The sequence below is a fragment of the Euprymna scolopes genome, chromosome 40, assembly GCF_053919585.1.
Source record: "Euprymna scolopes isolate OS-2025 chromosome 40, ASM5391958v1, whole genome shotgun sequence".
Taxonomy (NCBI): Eukaryota; Metazoa; Mollusca; class Cephalopoda; order Sepiida; family Sepiolidae; genus Euprymna; species Euprymna scolopes.
The window spans coordinates 52,111,579-52,138,788 of record NC_136521.1 but is presented as its reverse complement, the minus strand read 5'-3'; the positions used below and the strand labels follow the sequence as shown (position 1 = coordinate 52,138,788).

At 34.7% G+C, this 27,210-nt stretch overlaps 1 protein-coding gene across 2 annotated transcripts in view; it reads left to right on the top strand.

Annotated features, from left to right (window-relative positions):
- Window positions 1–25,556, top strand: part of LOC145265569 (uncharacterized) — a 77,043-nt gene extending 51,487 nt beyond the window's left edge. Inside the window, exons 3-5 of one of the 2 annotated variants that reach the window (XR_013864675.1) lie at window positions 15,559–15,727; window positions 22,023–25,331; window positions 25,362–25,556. Coding sequence is in view for 1 of the 2 variants with exons in the window: in XM_080121541.1 (XP_079977667.1) it covers window positions 15,559–15,727; window positions 22,023–22,621 (768 nt within the window). In the remaining variant the exon portion in view is untranslated. Of the gene's footprint in view, window positions 1–15,558; window positions 15,728–22,022 lie in introns of both variants that reach the window. The other variant, XM_080121541.1, reaches the window with a different exon arrangement.
- The last annotated feature ends 1,654 nt before the right edge of the window (window positions 25,557–27,210 follow it).

Here is a 27,210-nt window from a genome sequence, read left to right as displayed (position 1 = left end):
ACCAAAATTGGTTAAAGGGAAAATTATTACCAACTCGAATTTAGGTAAAAATGCACTTTCATATATATAATTGAATTTATTCAAAAGTATCGCATAACGAAAATAACATATATATTTTTAGAATGTGAGAGAATATATAATTATTTCCACAGCCAGACAACGTCGCAGCTCACAAGAGCCAAGAAAACTAACAAACTGGAAGTCCAAAACTTTAGTTTTGCCCTCATTTGTGCTCATCAGTTAGACACATCCGAAGTCGGGATTTGAAACCCAAGCCTCTTGCATGCTAGGCAAGCACTCTAACAATTGAGCAAACACGCCACACACACAAGAATGCCTAGTAACTTGCACAGATAAAGCAACCCGCGGCATAGATCTGACAGTGGAATGAACCTGCCTCGTACTGAACAATGGACGTGGTTATCCAACCAGCCTACAGTCTCACCAGTAGGAATTTTATACTCGTAAGTACAATGCCATCCCGACACTCTAACCTCGCGAGCAATCAGTAATAGAATTTTCAGAATGTGAGAGAATTTATAATTATTTCCACAGCCAGACAAGGTCGCAGCTCACAAGAGCCAAGAAAGCCAACAAACCGGAAGTCCAAGACTAGACTTGCTTGATCCGTGTAAGTTAATAGGCATTCTTGTGTGCGTAGCGTGTTTGCTCAGTTGATAGAGTGCACTCCAATGTCGGGAAGTAGGATTGACAAAATAGTTTTCAAATTTAATCTAAACTGTTCAACCATAAAAGAAGTAAGTGGAAAAAAAAACAAAAAACGGAAAAACAATAACAAAAAAAAACAAAAAAAAACTGAGAGGTAAGAAAAACAACTATTAAATAAAAATATATATATATGTGTGTGTGTGTATTTTTATTTTTTCAACTTTGAGGATTTTTACTTAAATCATTACAAGTAGTTTCAATCGACAGGACAATAAAATTATCCTGCTGATCTCGTCAGACGATCTAAGCCAAAAGTTGAATAGAGAAGGGGAGAGGGATGAGTAAAAGAAAAGGGATGGAGGCAAAAATATAGATTATATTTATAATTAGAATTGAAATTTAAAATGGAAAGAAAAAAATCAAATTAATTAAAATGAAGAGAGGAGATTGTTTGTTAAAGGGTATTAAAAAACATAAGATTATTAGCAAATAATATGAAATAAAATAAAGTAAGACACTTTATCAAATCTCCAATACTAACGATTACTATGATACTATCCCATTGATTACTGTACACGCAATAACCCTTATCCCTAAGTGGCTTCTGGGCCTTGATAAGTGGTGACCACAATGTAAAAAAAAAAACAAAAAAAAAAACAAGTAAAATCGTAAAAGTAAAACAGAAAGGTCAAATATGACGATGTTAGAAAGAGAGACAGAAGGAGATAAACAGAGAAAAGTATGTCTATGGTCTGCGGCTACGGTGGTGGTGCTAGGGGAAAATAGAGCAAAGGTACGTCCAGTTCAAAAGGTAAATACATGCGTCCAATAAAATTAATATAAAGTCTTGTATATATATATATAGATTTATAATTATAAAAGTAATGGTTGTCAAATAAATGGGAAGCTGTAATATATTTATTGGGTAGTTATGGAATTTTAGTTAAGTTTAGGGGGGGGGAAGGATGTAAAGATTCAGAGTTTTTTTTTTCATTTATGTTCAGAACAATAAGAGTTTAAATTAAAATAGGTTGGGTGATTTTTATTAAAGGAAACCCGAGCAAGATAAATACATATAAGAGATAAATAACTATTTTATAATTATTACTAATTGATTAAAAGATAAATAACTATTTTTGTAATTATTACTAATGGAATAAAAGAAATAACTATTATTATTATTATTACTAATGGAATAAAAGGTAAATAACTATTTTATATTTATTACTAATGGAATAAATAAATAACTATTATAATTATAACTAATGGAATAATAGATAAATAATGATTATATAATAATTACTAATGGAATAATAGATAAATAACGATTATATAATAATTACTAATGCAATAAAAGATAAATAAGTATTATAATTATTACTAATGGAATGAAAGATAACTTATTATTATTACTAATGGAATGAAAGATAAATAACTATTTTGTATTTATTATTAATGGAATAAAAGATAAATAACTTTTATAATTATTACTAATGGAATAAAAGATAACTATTATTATTACTAACGGGAGACAAAAGTTATGCACAAATTACAAAAAGAAAAGAAATAAAAAGAAAATAATAAGTATGACATACTCATTGACAAATTAATGAAACTGGGACCAAATGTTAGACAAAAATTCATAACCAAAATAAAGCCTACAATCACATATACCACAAATGTGAACATCTACCGTGAAATAATAACAGAAAACCAAAAGAAAGATCAAATAAACAAAAAAAAAACCCAAAAAAACAATAGCATTAAACCAAACGAAAATACCTTTATAAATCCTAGCACATCTGGAAACAAAGAATCACCGGTTCAATGAAAATTAAATAAAGCAAGAACCCCCCACCCCAAGCACATCATGATCACGATCAAAAACAAAAAATAAGCAATAAACTACTGAAGCCATGGAAGTTGACAGTAACATCAACTATCCAAAACAAGAAAATGAAACGTAAACTACGGCTAATAAAATACGACAATAAGAAGCCTAAAAATGAATATTGAAAAAAATAATACTCCTCATCAAAACCCTTCATCCTGCAATAATTTGCCCACAAGAAACGCACTAAAAAGAAATGACAGAATTAATATAAAACATTACTCAATATACAACTACATAAACAAAACATCAAACAAAGCTACTGGTGGATCATCATTACACTTAAATAAAAAATATTCCACACAATATTTGCAACACTACATAAAACAATAACCCTCTGCTCACTTTATATAATACTGATTAAAACAATAGATGAAATCAAACTGATCTAATCCAACAACTACCAAAATCTTTTTTATTAGTGGGCGACTTTAATAGCCATAACGAACTATGAAGCAGTAAAAAAAAAAAAAGGCCAAATCATTGAAAAACAATAATCAACCAAAATCAATTATGTCTGCTTAATAACAAAGAGAACGGATACCTCCATCCAGCAATAGGAACACCATCAACAATAGACCTAACATCATATGACCCAATCATATACATAGACTATAGCTGGAGAACACATGACTATACATTCCTATACTTCCCAATTATACTAGAAAACGAGAGCCCCCAAATTAGAGGACAAAATGCTTCACTGGAATATACAAAAAGCAAATGTTGAAAACAAAATGCATACATTTCTGTAAACTATGAAGTTCTATCACGACCCCACTTTGAAACTGGGCAATATCATCCCAGTCGTTGACCAACACAAATGCTTGGGCATCATATACATTATTATTAAAACTGCCGATCCTTAATTAGATTCTTTTATTTAAAAAAAAAAAATTTTTTTATTACATTTTTACCCCAAACAAGGCGCATTGCCACTTTGGTGTAGGGGGCTACTATCAGGGGAAGCAACTACTGGGGCGCTATGTTGGGATTTGGGCAGCAAGATGTCGGTTCACGTTGCACTTGAACTTCTGCATGTCAGTATAGTTAGGGAAGCAGGAACTTCGAATGGAATTCCAGAGTCTAGCGGTTCTGGGGAAGAAACTACTGGAGTAGAAAGATCTTTTACATCTAGGGATCTCTACTGTATAGGGGTGGGATTTAGCTGCCTGTCGGGTTTGTGGAGGGTGTCTACGTCGTGGGTACACAAGTGTCTGCAGTTTGTCAGAACATTCACCATTAAAATACTTGTAGAACAGGCAGAGGGATGCAACGTTTCGTCGATGGGATAGAGGCTGAAGCTTAGACGCCAGTTCAGAGCCTATCAGATTGGCGACTCTTTTTTGAACCTTGTCAAGGAGCGAGAGACTAGTAGCAGATGCACCAGCCCAAATGTGACAACAATACTCCATACATGGGCAAATGGTGGCCTTATAGAGGTACAGGATACTTTCAGGTGTCAGTAGTTTTCTAGCACAGTAGAGAGAGCCTACCTTTTTCGCAGCGGCCCTGACAATGTTTTCAATATAATTGTTCCAACTCATGTTTCCTGTGAACGTTTGAAAGATGTACTCGCAGACAGGGAGTCACTGGCTATTGCTATTGGTGGCAGAGAAGGTTTCTTGTAATTATTGAAGGAAACCAGTTTAGTCTTGGCAGCATTGAATGTGACCATCCATTTATGTCCCCATTCCACTATAGATTAGAGGTCATCCTCTAGTGTTTTTGCCATTTCTTTAGATATGTGTTCAAGCTTAATTACGAATGTTACATATATGAAGCAGCCAGAAAATCACACGTGAAGGAATTGGATACGATACACCACCATGGATTGAGATTGGCCTTGGGAGTCTTCAAAACCTCTCCCGTGGAGATGTATGCGGAGGCTAACGAACCACCACTAACCTGAAGAAAACAAAATCTAGCTTTACAATATTACTGAAAGCTCACATAATATTCATCAAAATCTGCATATCCACGATATACACACGTCTTCAGCAACAAACAAATATCAAACCCTACAGCCTCCATATAAAGAACCTGCTGACAGAAACCCAAATAGATATAACAAAAATACATGAATCTATCAACTCGGAAACCCCACCTTGGATGATCGAACAACCATCCATAATATTAAAATTGAGTAAATATTCTAAAACAAAAAACCCATTGTGACCTCTGACTCTGAGAGTTCTTTATAGGATTCTTCCATGTTGTAGGCCTCGCTTATCGGGTTGATATGCTGGTGTCCGCTGAAAATAATTAGTTTCTCATGTAAACCAAAAGATGATAAACATAGATGTTTCTAATCTACTCAAATTAATTCACAAGATTTACAAGTGTGTTACATGTGCACAATTCTTTACTTTGATCCTATTACACAAAAAACTTATTCTTCATTCTTTACATTGGCGGCGGTCAAGAGGGTAGTGTCTCTTTGGCTAGTATTGACTTGTCTCAAGATTCGGCTTCGAGGGAAGGGTTGGTTGGGGTAAGCCGCTAAACGAATCGTCGATCAGCACGTCATTGGGGAACTTCACTGCTCCCAGAGGCGGTCATGCCATACCATCCTTCCATGAAGAACTACTTAACATCCAAAATAAATATAAAGAATACTCACAAATCTACATAAATTGATCAAAAGATGGAGACAGGGTAGGATGCGCAGCCATCCATAAAAATAAAAAATTAAAGAAAAGACTCCTGGATAGGGCTTCTGTGTTTAGTGCAAATATATCTGCCATTGATTTGGCACTAGTACTCATATCACTGGAAAAAAAGATTTACAAGTGTGTTACATGTGTACAATTCTTTACTTTGGTCTTATTACACAAAAAACACTCCTGAATCTTATTCTTCATTCTTTACGGTGGCGGCAGTCAAGAGGGTGGTGTCTCTTTGGCTAGTATTGATTGTCTCAAGATTCGGCTTCGAGGGAAGGGTTGGTTGGGGTAAGCCGCTAAACGAATCGTCGATCAGCACGTCATTCTGGGGAAGTCCCAATGCCTTGCACTGTCTGAGAATCTGTGATCACAACTCAATCCTATTCACACACTCAAAGGGGTTAACAGTTTTATCCCGGTTAACCTCTTATTCCAAAAGCCAGACATCCTTGAGTTGGGTTTCGCCAAGCCAAGAACGAAATTATATTTCATTCTAGCTTTCAAATGACATCCCTTGTCATTTTTCAGAAACAATAAAAGTATATGTCTATTTTACAAAAACACAATAAATCTATCCTTTCAGCTAGGTTACCCGCTGCTGCCCGGGCACCCAATAATGCTTAACAGTTAATATCAGCATAGTTGCCCGGCCTTACTCAGTGTTTCAGGGGTCTCAATCTCCCCCCAATGGGGAACTTCACTGCTCCCAGAAGCGGTCATGCCATACCAGCCTTCCATGAAGAACATCCAAAATAAATATAAAGAATACTCACAAATCTACATAAATTGATCAAAAGATGGAGACAGGGTAGGATGCGCAGCCATCCATAAAAATAAAAAATTAAAGAAAAGACTCCCGGATAGGGCTTCTGTGTTTAGTGCAAAGATATCTGCCATTGATTTGGCACTAGTACTCATATCACTGGAAAAAAAAAAAATGACAAATCCCCTTATTACAAATCTCGTAAATAAAATCCAAAATAAATCTTCTATATATATGAAAGGCAAAATGTGTCTGACCATTTCGTCGTGTATATCTTCAAAAGGCTTTTCTCGCACACGCTCCCGGGTTCGTTACGATCGCTTACAACTGTTTATATAGGTCCTATATAATAATATGTAGGTTTTGGGATAGTTTGTTGCGTCTAGATTTATTTACATCGACTTTTACAAAATTATTGCTATTTTGGCTTCTCTCGTGTTGATTGGGCTTTTTAGTATAAATAAAGTGAAACTAAACTCAAACGGATGTATTATCGGCATTGCGCCGGGAAAAACGTCCAGAAGCAATCAGCTTTGATCAATCTTGTATATCATACAATTGCTATTCAATCTGGACAATTGGGAGCTGCTTTCCCCCTCCAACATCTGGTGGTGGTGGTGGGTGGGGGAAGTCAAATTTGGGTAACCAAACCCAAACGCTGCATGACTTCCATTTGACCTAATTAAGGTCAAATAGAAGCAGCAGAGTTAACTTTTATTGCGCACACCTGTTTTTATAGTTAAATAAATAAATTCAAACCTGTCTACGTTGTATGTCACGGTAGCCCAATGGTTAACATTGCACTTTTTTTTTTTCATACATTAATTTCCAACTCAAGGGTATGGGTTCGATCCTCATACTCACCTACCAAAACATTTTTTTTATTATTTAACACCCCCCTCCCCCCGGAGTTTTGATTTACCTCAAGACACCCGGACATCGCCGGGTACCCCCCCCCCCGCTAGTCTATATATATATATATTTTTTTTTTTTTTTTTTTTTTTACAAAGGCATCACCACATTATCAAGGCCCAGAGGCCACTCAAGGATAAGGGTTAAAGAGTGTACAGTAGAAGTTGGTCAATATAGTAATCATTAGTAATGAAAATTTGGTAAATTTAATAACTTATATGGAACGGCTCATCAAGAACTTATTTACCTTAGACTTGAACACAACCATATTGTAGTCAGCCGGAAAGCAGGAAAACGGAAGACAATTCCACAGGCGTGCAGTTCTAAGAAAGAAGCTTTGTTCATGGAATCTATGTTTAGGTTTAGGCACAGATAAAGAGTGGGGGAAATTATTGATAGTGTTTACAGCTAGACGAGTGTTTCTTGTGAAAGTTTGGCGAGGGGGGACCATAGATTGAAGCTCAGTTGAACACTTTCCATGAAAATAACGATACATCAGAGACAAACTCGCAACATCTCTTCTGTGAGATAAAGGTTGTAAGGAGGAGAAAAGGACATCTCCTACGAGGCTACGAAGTCTATTTTGAACTCTATCAAGGCAGGACAAGTCCTTTCTAGCAGCTCCTGCCCAGATGTGGCAACAGTATTCCATCCTTGGACGTACCTGGCTCTTATATAGATAGAGAATAGCATCAGCAGTGAGATATCTACTGGATCGATAGAAAGATCCCACCATTTTTCCAGCGGCCTTGGCAACAGATTTGATATACGTGTTCCATTTAAGATCAGGAGTAATGGTCAAGCCCAGAAGCTTGTCAAAACTTGAGGCCTCCTGAAGACGAGAGCCATTCATTTCAATTGATGACAAATGTGGATTAAAATGTTGATGATGTAAAGAGAGAAGCTTGGTTTTAGATGCATTAAAAGTAACCAGCCACTCCTTTCCCCATTGTACTACATGCTCAAGATCAGAGGAGAGAGAATTGGAGAGTACTTGCTCGTTTACTGTCTTAGATGTGGTACCATAAATGGTAGTGTCGTCAGCATAAATGTCTACAAATGATGTAAGGATATGATTTGGAAGATCATTAATGTAGATCAGGAAAAGAGTTGGGCCCAGGATGGATCCCTGAGGGACACCGGCATTAATACTGTGAGCTTCTGATTTTTGCCCCTCAACTACTACTCTTATGAACCTATCAGAAAGAAATGATTTAATAATTGAGAAGACTTTTCCAGCTATACCATAGCTAGCGATCTTATGAAGTAAACCTTTATGCCATACCCTATCAAAGGCTTTAGATATGTCAAGAGCAATTGCCCTAGAAAGATTGCCACCGTCGAGAGATTTGCTAATCCTATGCGATATAACTGTAAGGACATCTGCTGTAGATCTAGCAGAACGGAAACAATATTGAGTGTCACTAAGAAGGTTATTTTTGTTGAGATGTTTGATTACTTCTGTATTTAACACAGATTCTAGCAACTTACTCATGACGCACAGGAGACTTATTGGCCTGTACTGAGAGGGGGATGAGCGATCACCTGAATTCTTAAATACAGGGCATACTGATGAGATTTTCCAGGGAGATGGGAAACTATTCTCCTTAAGACAACGTTTAAACAGTTTTGTAAGTATGGGCGCTAGTTCAGGTTGAAGTTTTTTGAGTACTATAATTGGAATACCATCAGGGCCAGTTGCTTTACTGGAATCAAGGTTTTTGATTAGCTTGGCAACATCACGTACAGATATACGTATATCACATAGCGTGTTTTCTGATACAGGAGGAAATATTGGGGGTTGGCGGTCTTGGTCGCAAAGGGTAGAATTAGCTGCAAAGTTCTTGACAAAGAGTTTGGCTTTGTCTGATGCTGACGAGATTACCTCAGGTCCATTGATAATAGTTGGGATGGAGCACACGCTTCTGTTCAGGATTCTGTTTGCTATTTGCCAAAACTGGTGGGAACCAAGCCGCTGCTCAGCTACTTTGGACTTAACAGATTGAGCATACAACTCTCTTGCGTTCCTTATTACTTTCTTACAATGGTTGCTGGCAGTCCTGAAAACGGCTTTAGTTTCCATACATCTATTACGTTTGAAGCAGTGGAAAAAGTGATTTCTGTGCGCAATGGCAGCAGCACATTCTGGAGAGAACCATGGCTGGCTGTTAGGTTTTTGCTGAAACTTTTTAGAGGGTATGAAATGGTCAATACCTACAATTAACCATTCAGTTAGGTCTAATACTATAGAGGACACATCCTTTTTAAACATGGAATGCAGAGGTAGATCAGATATAAATGTACGGAAGCTATCCCAGTCAGCCTTAGTGTATCGATATACTGTACGATGAAGTGGTACGTCTGGGGACTTATTACATTTCATTTTTATCTTAATTGATACAACAGAGTGGTCGGAAGATCCAAGAGGCGACAGAACAGAAACTGAACATAGTTCAGGGCAAGTTGTGAGAAAAAGGTCTAGTAGGCTCGCATACTGGCCGTCATTATCGGGCACACGGGTAGGTTCCTGAACAATCTGAGTGAGGTCATAGGCAATGGAGAAATCATGACAGAACCTCCCCTCATCATCGGTCTTGTTTGAGTGGGTCAACCATTCGACGTTGTGAACATTGAAGTCTCCACATACGTGAATGTTAGCTGAAGGATAAGTAGAAAGGACTTGGTCAATTTTCTCAGATATGCTTTGAAAGATAGTAACTCCGCTGTTGTGGGGGCGATAGAGAGTAAATTTAAATGCAGTAGTGTGAGCTAAAGCAACCCGGAAGTACATATAGGGTAAGTTAGGATCTTCCCTGGAGATGTCCCTCCCACATGGAAAGCTATCTTTAATATAGGCACATATTCCATGCCCATGGCGATCTTGGGGGTCAGATTTAGAAGTTAAGTTAGAGTATCCTGTAATTGCAAACTCATCTAGGGAAATAGCCTGTCCAATGCCAGTTTCACTTAAAAATAAAAGGTCTGGTTTAGTCTCCTGTAATTGGGTTTCAACCTCTGGAAGGTTAGAACGTAGACCCCTGATGTTGGAGAAGGAGACATGGTAGTAGGGGTCTACGTTGGAAGTTGGAGAACCGGGTTTAATCGTGTATTTTTTCTTGAAACTTGTCATGATGAAATTTTGGAATGTGTGTATGCATGTTTGCTTGTATGTCTCGCAAAAACTTTCAACAGAGGCAACGGATTTTCACGAGATTGGTATCATTTTGAAGCCCGACATCTTGGACGGCAAATATCGAAAAATTGGCCAAAAACATTGATTCCTTCACCCTAAACTGGACACTTTTCTACAAGGAGGAGTGCTGAAAAAATCGTTCCTTCATTTTCTCTCCTCCTGCTAATAGGACAATGACGTCATGTTTGACCTAGAAAACATTGACGTTAGTTTAAACCACCTGCAAGTGGTTTTAAAGGTTTAATTTTATCTGTTCTCAATTGTGTGTCTCTTTGGCATAGGGGTAACGTGTCAGCATTTTTTTTTTTCGCCTTAGCCACGATGCTTTTTCTTCTTTTACACCTTTTTTTTCCTTCTTGCTTTGTTTTGGTTTTTCCAATTTTTTTAACATTGTGTTTTTTTTATAATATTAAAACAGGGTCACCCTCTCCTACATACACATTTCCAAACACCCAGGCAATGCCGGGTACCCTCGCTAGCCTATATATATAAAAGGCAAAATTCGAAAACTAACCAGTCTCTACATTTATTTTAATCAGCTTTTAAAAAATTCCCTCTATATGGGGGGAAACCCTTCATATCAGACAATTGCTATTCATTCGAACACTGCCAGAGCTCCTCCTTTACTGAGGAGCTGGTTTTCCCCAAAACAAAACAAAAATACAAAGCCTCCTCTTGGGATGGCATTGTCACTGTAGCCTCACTCTAAGGGCATTGTCTTTGGCCATTGTCATTTCACTGAATTGCCCTGACTTTGATTTGACTTGATTACATCTGTGTAACCGTTTACCGAAAATGACCTTTCAAGCATCATACTTTTAATGTCTTATTTTTGACAATTGATTAAGTTTGTTGTTTCTTTCCATGCAGGTGTCAGGTTTATAATTCTTATTCAAATGTTTGTAATAACCCAAAGTATAGATGTACCAACTTTGGTGCTTTGGGCCAGCATGTAACGATTTGGTCATATTTTGGCCATAAGCCACCCCACTATTATTCAAATGACCTTTTCGTACATTTTATAATTAGTCAGCTGATTTCAAACATGAAATGATTTCAATTAATTCTTTTTAACCAATGAAAAGACTTCTAAGTCATGGTTGATTAGAACAAGAGCAAGCTACCCTTATAGATTATAAAAAAGGGTCCATTTGAAATTACGTATACCAGTGTTTGATAAGATGTATTTAAAAGAAAATCGGAGGTTGCAGTGTTCAAAATAGTGTTGGAATGATTAATTAGAATTTAGGGGGAGGGGGGAGTCAGAAAAATTTTCCGATGCCAAAAACGATTCCTTTAATTACCCTTTTTATTTATTTGATTTTGTTTAAAACAAAATCTTCCAATAAATATATGTTGGTTTTAAATTACCAGTACAACTAAAATCTATAAATCCCAACCCCCAAACATATGTATTTTTACTTTTGAGTAAGTATAAACATATTTATCATGCAGGGCTCTACGGACAAATTTATATTTAGTTGACCATTGACAACTAAATATTTTCGTTTACTAGCCAATTAGAAAAGTTACTAAAACCCCTATGATTTTTGGAATATGACATCTTCGTTCTGTGATGATTATGTACATAATAAAGTTTTTTTCTGTATATTTTTTAATAAGTGTAATTCTAAATATACAACAAATTTTATGTTGATACTTGAAGGTATTTTTTTTTAAACAGTCTTCGTTAAAAAAAAAAAGAGTATATTGTTTATTGTTTAAATAATTTAACTTCGTTTTAAAAAAAAAAGTTGAAAAGATATTTTTCACTCAGTAATGAGCTTTGGAAGATTGTCAGTGAAAGATAAGTGTTTCATTATTTCTAGTCGCCACTTAAAAAAATCACTTGTAAATGCGACCATTTCACTCGCAATGTAGAGCCCTGCAACAGTAAATTCTCTACAGTGCAATGTAAACTACAATGTATTGTGAAGTAAGTCATGTGAGGCTTTTTCTCGGTGTACTGCGATGGGCCCTCAACTAGAGCAGGCAATCAACCTTTTTGATTGAAAAATAGGCGATTTCAGCGCTTTCAATGACAATAAAAATATGGGAGTGTGAAACATTCGTTGATCATCATTCAATCCTGGGCAACGTCGGATTTTCCTGCTAGTATTATATTGAGACACATAGAGAGAGAGAGGGGAGGGGAGATTAATTCCTACGGTGTATTCCCACATAAAAACAATTATTTCACGTTATTATATCAGATATCCAACGGGATTATATATTTCTATTTACGCCATATGTTTACGTGTTGTTAGAAATTCTGTTTCAAAACATATTTGCAAATTTCTTCAGCTATTTTTTAAAACAAGTATATTTTTCTACTAAACTTTTATTGTTTGAATAATTTAACTTTGTTCGTTTTATTTTTTTTTTTTAAATTGAAAAGATATTTTTCACTCAGTAATGAGCTTTGGAAGATTGTCAGTGAAAGAAATACAATCGCCAAAAGATGAGCGTTTCATTATTTCTAGTCGCCACTTTGAAAAATCACTCGCAATGTAGAGCCCTGTCATGTGTTTTTATGGTAATCAGGGGAAAAATAACTATTTTATAGTTAAATATTGAGATTTGTAAAAAAAAAATCGGAATTGGTAATTGTATCGGACTCAGGAAATATTGGAATCGTCCCATCATTAGTTCAAAACATTGTGAAAATTAGGTGTAGATCAAATAATATAAATCTTCAATCCTCATCTCCAAAATTCCGAAATATAAATGCCTAAAACAGCTTGATACAATCTTTAAATAGTGTTTTCAAACCTACTTACTTCACATACATTATATACCAAATTTCAAGTCCGTAGATCAGAAATTCGTTGAGTATATAGGTTGAGAAATCTCCTCACTCACTCACACATTCACACTGACGCAGATATATAGATAAGAATAGCTTCAACTTTAGCACTTTTTTGAATACCTTTGTGAGAAAAAGGAACTCTTCATCAAAGTCAAATCCTTGCACGTATCTTAAGCAATTATATATATATATATATTTCTTGTTGATTTTTTTTTTTTTTTTTTTTTTACGATAAATACAGTTAAATAGCGGCTTCACCTCAAAGCTTGTTTTACTTAGAAAATCGCTCATATTTTATTTGAATGTTGATAAATATTTTCATTTATTTTTTAAAATTATTTTTAAAACCGTAATTTTATTTATATTTTATAATTAAATTTTTCTTTGCAAATTATATTGAAGAAACATTTATTTATCAAACTTACTGTCTGTGTGTCTCCATATTTTCAAACTCTATCTCTTCCAAAACTAAAAGTCACACAGCGGCGTTAGGGGCTTCCAATGATTGGATTTTTTATTGACCGTTCTTTTATAAGTTTTTAGCCAGTTAAAATAGTTTTTAAGGAGTCAAGAATGGGTCAAAATTGAAAAAAAAAATCATTATACATTTTGTACATTCATCTTAGTTTATTTTTAATCAATTCATATATGTGTCACATCGGTATAGTGGTAACGTCACCAGCTTTGAATGCTACAGTTTTGCTTTCAGTTTCGATTCTAGCTGATTGTACCCAAATACTTTTTTTTTTAAAGAGTAAATGGTAGTTTGCTTGAAGCATTGCTGGAAAGGAATATATGGAAGTTTTAAAAGCCAAAAGCAATGCGGAAAAGACCGGAATCATGAGAGTAAAGAAAAGAAAAACAAACAAATAGACGAGTATGTTCAAGTAGAGAAATGTCTAACTGTTTATTCATCTATCATTCCTCACCTCGCTGTATAATTAATTTGTAACCAAGTTCTTGCTATGTCCGTTGTATATAAAGTCCGTTGGTGGTATGGAACTTAGATTAATTTCAGGGGAAAATACCTTCTCTTTTTTTTTTAATTTGGAAATCACGACTGTATAATAATACTAGCATGGGTGCGCGGTGTTGCCCGGGTGTTTGGAGGTGTATGCTAAGCAAAAAAAAAAAAAAAAAAAAAAACGGTCCATTTTTTTTTTTTTTTTTTTTAACTTTGTCTCCTATTATGACCCCTTAACATTTACTGCTTTGGGCTCAAATCAAGTTTTAAGTCAGATCCATGTCCAAGGAACCTATATCTAAAATTTAAAGTGTGTAGACCAAAAATTGTCTGAGGAGTTTGGTAGAGTTCTCAAAGGTCAAATCGTTGAACTTTGACCCCTTAACAGCCAAATTTCTGGCCGAAAATCAATCACATAGATTTTCCCAAATCTCAGTATTCTTTATATCAAATTTCGAGTCTGTAGACTAAAAATTGACAGTTATTGCGTAGGGAAATGTACACACACACACACACACAGACACGTTCACTTTTATAGATATACTAGCATTTCAGCCCGGCGTTGCCCGGGTGTTTGGATGTATATGTTGAGCAAAAAAAAAAAAAAAAAGTGGTAGTAGGAAGGCAGGCTCGAACCCGTACCTCAAAGGAGGAAAAGAACGGGGTAAAACCTAACGTTTATGCTGTTACGACCACCGCCAAACCGGAAGCCACATTTTTTAAAATTAAGGCTAGACAATCTAAAGGAGAGGATATCTTTCAAAAATATCGACGAAAAAAAGTGACCCCCCCCTCCCCGGTAGAAAAGTGCCTAGTTGAAGGTGAAGATATTAATGTTTTTAGCCAATTTTTCGATATTTGTCATGTGAAAGGCCGAACTTTAAAATGATACTGATCTTGGTAAAATCCGTCGCCTCTATTGAAAGTTTAAGGCAGACATGCAAAGACATACATACATACATACATACATACATACATTGGTAACTAAAAATATTCGACCCAAACTGGTGAAAAAGCTTGCCCTATCCCTGAATAATTTCAAATATTTAGACCAGAAATTGTCTGAGTAATTTGGAAGAGACCGCAGAGGTCAATTTTTTTTTAACTTTGACCCCTATTATGACCCCTTAAAATTTATTGTTTTGGGCTCAAATAAAGCTAAGTTAGATCCATGTCCAAGGAACCTATATCTAAAATTTCAAGTGCGTAGACCCAAAATTGTCGGAGGAGTTTGGTAGAGTTCTCAAAGGTCAAATCGTTGAACTTTGACCCATTAATCGACAAATTTCTGACCAAAAACCGATCACATCGATTTTCCCAAATCTCAGTATCCTGTATATCAAATTTCGAGTCTGTAGACTAAAAATTGACGGAGTTATTGCGTAGGGAAATGTACACACACACACACGTTCACTTTTCTCTATATATATAGATAGATAGATATACAAGATCTGGACAAATAAAAAATATCATATTTAAGTGTATTTTATGACCGGGACAGCCGACTGCCCCATTTAGCCCCCCCCCGCCCCAGCCAGTCTTATATAAAACTTTTGTAAAAACATTTTTATGTAAGTTTTTTTTTCTTCTTTTTCGATATCTACCTCTTAATAAAATCTTTAAAAAGAATTTCTTTTTTCTTTTTTTTTCTTTTTTTTTTTTTTTTTTTTTTTTTTACTCTTTGCCGTCAGGTTGATTCGCAGCTGTTCCCTGCCGTTACAAGCTGCTGTGAGAAGCACGATATATGTTATGACAAATGCAACAGCGATAAGAGCAAATGCGACACCGACTTCCAGACATGTCTGCGACTTATTTGCAAAAATCTGCATAAAGCCACGGGCGGCACTGAACTCTATGAGGGTAAGCAGAAGCCATTTTTTATTTTTTTACTTGCATTTACATATTGCACTTAACCATTTATTTTTTTTTACAGAATTTGAATGCCAATAAAAATATGAAATGCTTGTTGCATGTGTCTAATTTCTACTTGCAAGCATCCAATGGTGTTTTTTTTCCCCCGAGCTTCTACAATCATCTTTCATCCTCTGCGTTTTAACATTTTATTCATTTAATTACTACCAGGGGGCGCCTGCTGTGCCTGGTCATAAAATATGCTTAAATATATTTTATTTTTTTTTTTTTTAAATTTATATATTTTTCTTTTTGTTTTATTCATTTATTTATTTTAAACTCATTTATTTATTTATTTTTTTCAATTATATATTTTTATTTTTAAAATTTACGTATTTTATAATTTTATTTATTTTCAATTTATATATATTTTTAATTTATTTTTTTTTTAATTTATATATTTTTATTTTTAAAATTTACATATTTTATAATTTTATTTATTTTCAATCTATATATATATTTTTTAATTAATTTATTTTTTGATAAATTAATTATATAGTTATATATTTAAAAAAAATTTGTTATATATTTAAAAATTTTCCATTTTATATATTTTAAAATTAATTATATAGTTACTTGTATATTTTTAAAATTTTATTTTTTAATTCATATTTTTGTTTATTTTTAAAATGTAAACATTTTCTAATTTCATTTATTTTTAATTTCTATATTTTTATTTATTTTTTAAATTTATAAAGTGGGGAAAAAAACAAAACAAAAAGGAAACATCTGCAACGTTAACACTTCGGCCACCAAGAAAAGTCCATTCCAGTTGTTTAGGAAAAAAAAAAAAAAAAAACGACTACGGTAGGTCGGCGCGAACGTGAAAATAAAATGTGAATAGAACAGCACGCTAACCAATACGCCACAGAGCACTGCAGCCTAGTTTAGTGATTCTAAATAACTTCACATGAAAGAACTACGAAGCCAAACCGGTGTTCTCTTCTCAACTGTTCCTTGTGAACGATCCCCAAACGGTGTTAAGTGGTGGCAGGGGTAGGAGGAATTTATTAGAGAGAAAATATTTTACCACTTCCATTGATCTTAACCGATTTTGGCCGTGACTTCTCAGCAGAAAAAGTATAGAAATCTAAGATTATCGAGGAATTTGAGAAATAATAAGCCTATAACACACCTCAGATATTGTTCTGCCGTTTGTGCATATTATATTTGCATGAAATATCTTGATTTTTAATCCTATTAAGGTCAAAATCCGACGGGAAAAAATGAGTTCATTTTATTTATATAGATTTGTATATTTTTTTAAATTTTATTTATTTTGTAATTTATATATTTTTTTATTTTATGTACTTTTAAAAATTTATTTTAGTACACTTAGTTTGTTTTTTATTTCTGTTGCACTTTCCTTGTTGCTGGTTAGTGTTTATAGTTTATTTAAGTTGGTTTCCATATTCAAGGATTTTTCAAAAGATTTTGGCAGTTTTTATCATTGGATTTTGCTATGGAGTTTCAGTCCTCCCTTTGATTCCAATTTCTCCCAGTTTATTTTCCAGATTTTTTGGGACTGTCCCTAGTGCTTTTACAATTACGGGTCCTGGATATGACCTTAAACTATATCCAATGGTGAGGCCCCAGCTTGCGGGCTTTGGGGAGTGTGGAGCCACTCTTTAATTGCCATTGTTCCCAGGTCCACTCTGACCCGGAGTGGTAGTATCTGTTAGGGTCCCAACTATGGGTTAAATAGAAACTGACTTGGAAAAAACAAATATACTCTATTAAAAAATTTTCTTCAAAATCACTGAATTTGGCATTAAATAACCTAAAAAGTGTTGATATGCCGTAAAAAAAAACCAACTAACATACAATTATTACATTATTGTATTATACTGAGTTTCTTCATATTCTTTTCAGTTCTTTGGCAAACTCGGTTTATTTGCTTCGTTTTTCTTTCTGGGATGGCAAACTCTACAGTTTATCAGTTTCTTGTTAACTATTATGACATCCAGATACTACACTTTGATCTTGTTTCTTGCTTGGATGATTTTATCTGTTTGTATATCCATGCCCAATAGGAATCCGTGACTTCCATTTTTGATTACTGCTGCCAGATTATGCTTGTACCATTTGTCTGGATGTTTACGAAGCAATTGTCAATGAACAAAACTCTATTTAAGGAATTTTACACTCTTTATTCCAGGCTGGCATATCTGATATTGCCCGGGTGTCACTCTACTTTCATTTTTGTTTTATATATTATCTTTAACTAAAGATGATCAGAAGTGTTGTATGTTATATATATTATCGTAAGCTGTTGATCGTCTGTCAAATTCATTTGCATCTCGCTAAAATTACATAAAATAAAATATTTTTTACATTATCACTGACTTTCTTACTATTTTCTCTCAGCCAGACTGGGACTACTTCCTCCTTTCTGTTACTCATAGTCTACCTTCATATTGAGAAATATTATTTTATGTTTCTGTTCATTCTAAATCCACCTACATTATGGGTTAAATAGAAACCGACTTGGAAAAAACAAATATATTCTATTAAAAATTTTTCTTCAAAATCACTGGATTCGGCATTAAATAATCTGAAAACAAAAACAACCAACCAACCAATCCTTACAAAAATGCACCAAACATTGATGTCATAGTCTTTTTTTTCTTCTCTTTTTTCAAAAACAAAATCTTTTTTTTTTTTTTAAATTTTTTTTTATACAAAACAATCAAACCAAACACCATGAAGATAATTTTTGAAAATGTAAAGAACTTGAAGCATAAAAAGATTTTCTAAGATTCGGCATTAAATAATCCGAAAAGGGTTTATGTACCGGAAAACAAAACAGCCAAACCAAACTAAAACCGTTTTCTCTTAGCCTAAAGAAACCATCATCTGTGTCCAGTTGTCTGTTATTGTCTGGACTCCATTTTCCTGACCTATTTTCTGAGGTTATAAAATCTCTCAAGCTTTTGGTAAAACTGTTAAACACAGCTGGCCTTTGCTTGGATTTACTTCAGCCCATATATATATATATATATATATATATATATGTGTGTACGTTGGACTTCCATTATATTACACATAGCAGGACCCATGGAAATTCCACAACAAACTTACAAAGTTTCTTTCTTAGAACTGCACGCCTGTGGAACTCTGTTCCGTCTGCCTGCTTCCCACCTGACTACAACTTGGATGTGTTCAAGTCTAACGTTAACAAATTCCTAGTGAACCGCCCCCTTAAGTAAACACTTCATCAAATCTCCACACTAACATACTGTACTTGCAATAACCCTTATCCCTGAGTGGCTTCCGGGCCTTGATAAGTGGTGACCACTGAGTAAAAAAAAAAAAAAAACAATTACTGGTATTATACTGAGTTTCTTCATATTCCATATTCTTTTCAGTTCTCTGGCAAACTGTTTATTTGCTTCGTTTTTCTGTCTGGGATGGCAAACTCTACAGTTTATCAGTTTCTTTCCTTATTAACTACTAGCAGGGGTACCCGGCGTTGCCCGTGTTTTTGTAGGTGGGTGTGGTGTTAAATAAAAAAGAAACCGGGGAGAGGGGGGAAGGATGGAACCCGAAATCCTGAGGCAAAGTTTGAAAATAAAATCGGCCAGCCAGAATGAGTTAGTGAAAGATGTTTGAAAGTCGTCGAGCGTTACGACGACGATGTAAGCATTGTTATAAGCGAAGTAAGAAAAGAAAACGTTTTAATTAAGCGGGGGGGGGAATCAAAACATTAAAAAAACACAAAAAAATCTAACGTAAGGAAAACGAACACGTGAAAAATGGCTTAAATAAGCCTGTTTCGATATTAAGATTTAAAAAATCGGTGGATACCTGGGTGTTGCTAAGAATAAGCGAAGTAAAAAAAAAAAGAAGAAACCAGGAAAACGAACGTTACGTGAAAAATGGCTTAAATAATACAGGGTTCAATATTTAAATGTAAAAAATCGAAAAAAAACAAAAACATCTCACACGACTATTCAAACCCAAAACGTTTAGATAATGAACAAACAGGCTAACCAACTGCGCTAAAGCGACGGAGATGAAATGTGTTTGGTTTTTCGACTATTTAAAGTAAATCAGGTCATGACGTCATCTGACGCATGCGTAGAATCGGGCATCGTTACGAGAAACCCGTTTTTGTTGACCCCCCCCCCCCCCGTGGAAAATTGTTGATTTCGGGGTGAAAAAGTTAACGTTTTTGGCCAATTTTTCGATATTTTTCAAGCGAAGGATGGGGCTTCGATATGATACCGAGTTTGTGAATTTTCGTCACGTGTGTCGAAAGTTTTTAGCAGACACACAAACATACATGAGATGATTGCAACGTCTTGTCAGACGAGTGCCACTCCCTCAGACATTTAAAGTCCATGAGCCCAAATGCCTGAGGGAGTATCTATACAAAGATGATGTTACAGAGTCTTAGCTTTGTACGACAGCTAAGCCTCTCTCTCAGTTCAAAATGTTGAGATCCAGCAAGAAGCAAGAGCAAGATAGCCAGCAACAAATTAAACTGCAGACCAGCTTAATGCGGGTACTGGTCTCCCGCTTTGTGGTTTTTTAAATCAGAGATTTGCTTCTCCTAGAAAGGTTGCCTTCACCACGGCTTACGGGAGCCCTCTCTACCCCAATACACATATACACACACACAAATATACACGGTGCTAGTTGGCCGTTGACCCAGAAAAAGAGTTCATTCGCCAAACATACATACATACACACAAACACACACACACACACACACACATACATTTTCGCTTTATATATATAGAAGATTATGACATTCAGATACTACACTGTGATCTTGTTTCTTGCTTGGATGATTTTATCTGTTTGTATATCCATGTCCAATAGGAAACTGTGACTTCTGTTTTTGATTACTGCTGCCAGTTTATGCTTGTACCATTTGTCTGGGTGTTTATGAAGCAGTTGACAATGAACAAAACCTATATATTGCTATTGATGAGGATGATGTTAAGATGGAACTATAAATCTTGACATCAAGCATATCTCTATATAAATAAAATGAACTCATATTTAGATATTTTAAAAGAATTTGAATCAGGAATTTAACAGAATCGGTGATTTTATTAGAATTAGGAAAGATATTGAAATCGTCCCATCATATATATATATATATATATATATATATATATATATATATATATATATATATATATATATAGTGTGTGTTTGAACGATTATTTGGGAATCGGAAAAATGGGAACTCTTGAGATATCAGAATCGTTATTGAAATCGCAAAAATTTGTGCCTATTTTCCGATGCCAAAAACGATTCCTTTGCTTATTTTATAAGATTTTTTTAAACAAAATCTTTCACTGCTGGTAGTAATAATAAAATAATAAATATTTATTGGTTTTAAAATACCAGTTAAGCTAAAATCTATAGATCATCCTCACAAGTGTATTTTTTTACATTTGAGAAAATATCTGCATAATAACAATGTATTTTACTATAATTAGAGGGAAAATAGCAACTTTATCTCTATATAAATAAAATGAACTCATTTTTTCCCGTCGGATTTTGACATTAATAGGATTAAAAATCAAGATATTTCATGCAAATATAATATGCACAAACGGCAGAACAATATCTGAGGTGTGTTATAGGCTTATCATTTCTCAAATTCCTCGATAATCTTAGATTTCTATACTTTTTCTGCTGAGAAGTCACGGCCAAAATCGGTTAAGATCAATGGAAGTGGTAAAATATTTTCTCTCTAATAAATTCCTCCTCCCCCTGCCACCACTTAACACCGTTTGGGGATCGTTCACAAGGAACAGTTGAGAAGAGAACACCGGTTTGGCTTCGTAGTTCTTTCATGTGAAGTTATTTAAAATCACTAAACTAAGCTGCAGTGCTCTGTGGCGTAGTGGTTAGCGTGCTGGACAATTCACATTATATTTTCACGTTCGCGCCGACCTACCGTAGTCGTTTTTTTTTTTTTTTTTTTTTTTTTTTTTCCTAAACAACTGGAATGGACTTTTCTTGGTGGCCGAACTGTTAACGTTGCAGATGTTTTTTTTTTTTTTTTTTTTTTCACACTTTATTTTCCTACTTTTACTCATGACTCCGGGTTTGATCCTTCCTACTTACCTACCATAACATTTTTTAAAACTCCCCCCCCCCTCCGTCCCGGAAACAAACACTCGGGCAACGCCGGGTACCCCCGCTAGTAAGAAATAAATCTATGTACAATGTTTGAATATTTTTGGAGCCTAAAGGTAATATCATTTGTTTTCTCTTTCAGGTTGTGTAAGCATTGCTGATTTGGCCTACAAAGCAACTGACGCTGCTGGTTGTAAAACTTTTCTGGAATCTCAGGAGAATGCTTGTATTTGTGATGGTTCTGCAGGTTCCAACGGCAAACCTAATAAGAAAGCAACGGAGCCGAATTCTACGACATCATCAGCATCAGGTGCGGAAAAAGGCAGCAATGGCAACTTGCCTCCTGACAAAGCTGGTTTTCATGACCCGAAAGGGTCACCGCCTACTGATTCTTTTTCATCAGCGGGAGGTAAGAAAAAAGAGGAAGAAGTGAACCGAAAGGCTAAAACCAAAGAGAAATCCCAGAAACAAAATACCCAAAGTACTTTCAGCCAGGAAGATCCGAACGGCAACGTGATATATGATCATGCGAATATCGTTAAAGCCAACATGGATAAAGCAAACGATCGGCGGAGTGGCGGAAAATCCTCCGAAGATAAGAAAAAAGACCCCAAATTTTCCGGTAAAAAAAAGCGTCCGTATTACAACGATGAAGAATTTGATAGCGACGATGATTCAGGGGTCCGAGGCGGCGAGAAATATCCAAAATGGAAAGGGGGAAAACGACGGGATGAATTTTAGTTTTGTTTATTAACTTTGGTTCAGATTTTTCAACTTAATGTGATCATATATACCCAGTCTTATTTTTTGTTCCGGATTGACCCACTCTCTCCAGAGATACTGCAAAAAAAAACTGTTCCGAAAGACAAAAACTTGATGAAAATATTTTCTTTGATTTTTAATATTGCATTTGCAATAATGCTGGTTCATTTCTAGAAAGAGTCGCGTGGTTGTAACTCGTAAACAAGGTGGCCATTTTTCTTAAAAAAATAGCATCTACTGAATGAATAGATCTCTTAACCAATTTTTTTTTACTTACCTTCACCCGAAACAAGGTCTATCACCACTTGGACGTAAGAGGCTACTATTTGGCACCATGCCTAAGAAAGATTAACAAGATGTTGGTTTATGTTATATTTAAACTTATCCATATCAGTACAGTCAGGGAAGCAGGCAGCAGGAAGGGAATTCAAAAGTCCATCTGTTTGAGAGAAGCTATTAGAGTAGAAAGCTTTCTGGCATTTATGGACCTTAACAGTGAAAGGGGTGGGATTTTGTTTCTAAACAGCTTTATCAAGGATATATACGTCAAGGGGCACAAGTGCAATGAGTTCATCAGAGCACATTCCGTTAAAATATTTGTAAAACAGGCATAGGGATGCAACATTGCAGTGATGGGACAGGGGTTAGAGCTTAGTTGACAGAGGGACCTATTAGATTGGAGACCCTTTTTTGGATCCTATCCACGAGAGAGAGTGACTAATGGTAGATGCACCAACCCAGATGTGGCAAAAAAGTTTGATATGCATGCATCGTTATGTATCCGTACGTACTGGATTCACTTCTTAGGTAGATAATCACTCCTTACGGGCCCTGTCGGTGGGGCATTAGAATACGCCGACTGCCCCCCTGCAGAGGATAAAAGTCCCTCAATGGGAGTCCTGGATATGACCTTAAACTATATCCAGTGGTGAAGCCCCAGCTTGCGGGCTCTGGGGAGTGTGGAGCCACCCTTTAATTACCATTGCTCCCAGGTCCACTCTGACCCGGAGTGGTAGTACCTGCTAGGGTCCCAACTATGAGTTAAATAGAAACTGACGTGAAAACAACAAATATATTCTATTAAAAAAATGTTTTCTTCAAAATCTTTGGATTCGGCATTAAATAACCCGAAAAGGGTTGATATGCCGTAAAACAAAAACAACCAACCAACCACAACCTTACGAATTTTGGAGCACATGAATCTGGTCCCTATGACAGTCGCCATTTATGCTTCAGTGTTAGTATGCTTTGAGGTGAAATGTAGTCCCCCCCCTCCCCCCGATCAACTTGACAGTCAGTAAAATTCCACCTCTTCACTGGAGAGATCCCCCCAGATACTGGAAGGCTTTCTAATTTATCAACTTCTTTCCTTGAACTTCTTATTAGAATTCCCTCCCTGCTCCTTGTTTTATTAACTCTATTAACATGCGGAATTTTAAATGTAATGTGAAAAAAAAAATCTCTCTACACGACTCTCTACCCAGGTTGCTCCCCCTATGAATCTAGTCCTTATAACAGTAGCCCTTTAATGCTTCAGTGAATATATATATACTTTGTTTGGAGTGAAAAAAAGTTAAAAAAAATTAATAAAAAAACAGCAAGATACAGATAACAGTCGGAGACATGTAAACGGCTTGCAGATTTTTTTATCCGAGAAATAACTTAAAAAGATTTTATTTTTATGTCTAAAGCATTTATATTTATGCAACGTTTCTTTTTCATAATGTCAAAAATAACTACGCAAACAACAGCAGCAAATACACATTGTTTTTGGACCTTTTATTTTAGTTTAGGGTGGCAAAAAATTTATCAATAATTGTTTTTAGATTCATTTTCAGCAATTTATTTGAACAAAAATATATAAAAAAAATAAGTTAAGATAAAAAAAATAAACATCAAATAAATATAGAAACATAAAATAAATTGTTGACTTAAAATTTAAGTTTAGATGGCCCTCACTTTGCCAGAAAAGTTTAGATAAACCTAACTTTGCCAAAAAAGTTTAGGCGCGCACTTTGCCAACAACATTTAGATGAGCATTTACTCTGCCAAAAAATTTTAGATAAGCTCTTACTTTTCCAAAAAAGTGTAGTTGAGCCCTTACTTTTCCAAAAAATTTTAGATAAGCCCTTACTTTTCCAAAAATGATTAGTTGAGCCCTTACTTTTCCAAAAAAGTGTAGATAAGCCCTTACTTTTCCAAAAATGATTAGTTGAGCCCTTACTTTTCCAAAAAAGTTTAGATGAGCCCTTACTTTTCCAAAAATGATTAGTTGAGCCCTTACTTTTCCAAAAAAGTGTAGATAAGCCCTTACTTTTCCAAAAATGATTAGTTGAGCCCTTACTTTTCCAAAAAAGTGTAGATAAGCCCTTACTTTTCCAAAAATGATTAGTTGAGCCCTTACTTTTCCAAAAAATTATAGATAAGCCCTTACTTTTCCAAAAATGATTAGTTGAGCCCTTACTTTTCCAAAAAAGTGTAGATAAGCCCTTATTTTTCCAAAAATGATTAGTTGAGCCCTTACTTTTCCAAAAAATTTTAGATAAGCCCTTATTTTTCCAAAAATGATTAGTTGAGCCCTTACTTTTCCAAAAAAAGTTTAGATGAGCACTTTTACTTTTCCAAAAGAAGTTAAGATGGCCTTCACTTTGCCAAAAAAGTATAGATGAGCCTTTACGTTGCCAAAAAAGTCTAGATGAGCCTTTACGTTGCCAAAAAGTCAAGTTTAGAGTAGGCTTTACTTTGTATACCTAACATATAAAATGGCCCAACTGTATTGCCGTTTAAAGTGTTATCTCTCTTATTTTGCCACCGTCAAGAGACACTTTTTTTTTATAGACAGACAAGTGACTAAAACTCTAAACTATGTATAAAATTGTCCAAACTAATTTATTAAACATTTTATATTTATTGATTTTGTTTTTTCTTGTTAATTTATTTTAATATACAAACAAATCAAATTCATGTGATCTAACCATTTTTTATTGGTGCTTATTTAGAATTACACTTGATTAAAAAAAAAAAAAAAAAAAATACAGCTAAATCATGGAATGAAGCTGTCATATTCCAAAAATCACAAAATGATCAAGGGATTGTTTTTTAAATTAAGAAAATTTTATGATTTTTAACGATTAATAATTTTTGGCAGCCATAGCACGGTCTGTAAATCCTGGTGATTAAATTGGGTTATCTGCCTTTGAATTAAAAAAAAAAAAAAAAATATGGCAGCTAATGACTCTATCGTCTTACTGGTCATAAAATTTTATTTTCTTATTCAAAAAAAAAAACAGACTACTTGATAGATTTGTGATTTTTGGAATATGCCATTTTTGTTCTTTGATAGGTATGTACATTGTAAAGTTTTTCTGTATTTTCTATATTTTAACTAAGTGTAATATATATATAACTCAGTATGTTTGTATGTCTCTGTCTATTTTTTTCAAAGTGCATCTCCTCAGAGATGCAAGGTTGCAGAATAACACTAGGCAGATCTAATCATTGCATTTTTTGTGGATTGTTATTTTATATATATATAACAGCTAGTAAAATTAACTGCTAAGGGAGTCAAAATTGGAACTTGCAGGAATTAGTCAACTTAATCTTCTCTTGTGCGCATATGCAACTATATACATTCATTAACTATCCATCTGATGATAGCTCAAATGGTAATGCCTAAGGCTGGAGTGGTAAATGTTTTGGTTTTGATTCTAGCTGATGGTGTGACAGGAAAAAGGCTGTCCTCTTTCCATGCAAATAAGAATATTAGATAAGTGAAAATTAGGATAAGCCGAGACTCGAACCTTGTAAGGAAGGTTAAGAAGTGGAATGTTAGAACTTAGCCATTGTTAAATTCTATTAGAAATAGTTAGATATTGTTTATATCGTAAAAAGAATTGATTGTTCATTCTGTTTGAATCGAAATGTTAAAACGGTCAGCTAAAAAGACTGAACAATACAAATTAAAAATACATTGTTAAAAAATAGGTTAGAGTCATATGTTGAGAGTTCTTTTGTTGTCAAAAGCGTGTGCATAGCCACGTGAATTTGTCACGTTTGGGGAGACCCACTTCTGACATCATAACGAAAGGGTATTCTCAATATAGGAGCTAGAGTTAGTCAGATGAGAGAGTTGCGGAGTCGGGAGTTGAAGAGTTGAGAGCAGTTGAGTTGGGTTCAAAGTCCTTTGGAAGCGAAGGAAAGTACATTAAACTATGTAGATCCCAAATTTGTATTCTTGGCATTCATTCTTTTGTTGTTAAAAAATTGATTGTTCATTCTTTTATAATTACCGATTCCGATTTTTATAAATCTTTTATAAATATATAACTATGAAGTTGTTATTTTGTTACATGGAAAGGGCTGTCCCCTTTCCATGTAAATAAGAAGAATATTAGATAGGTGAAAATGAGATTAGGATAAGCCGAGACTCGAACCTTGTAAGCAAGGTTAAGAAGTGGAATGTTAGAAATTTAGTCTATTGTTAAATTCTATTATAAAATAGTTAGATATTGTTTATATCGGAAAAAGAATTGATTGTTCATTTTTTTAGAAAACTGATTATTAAAAAT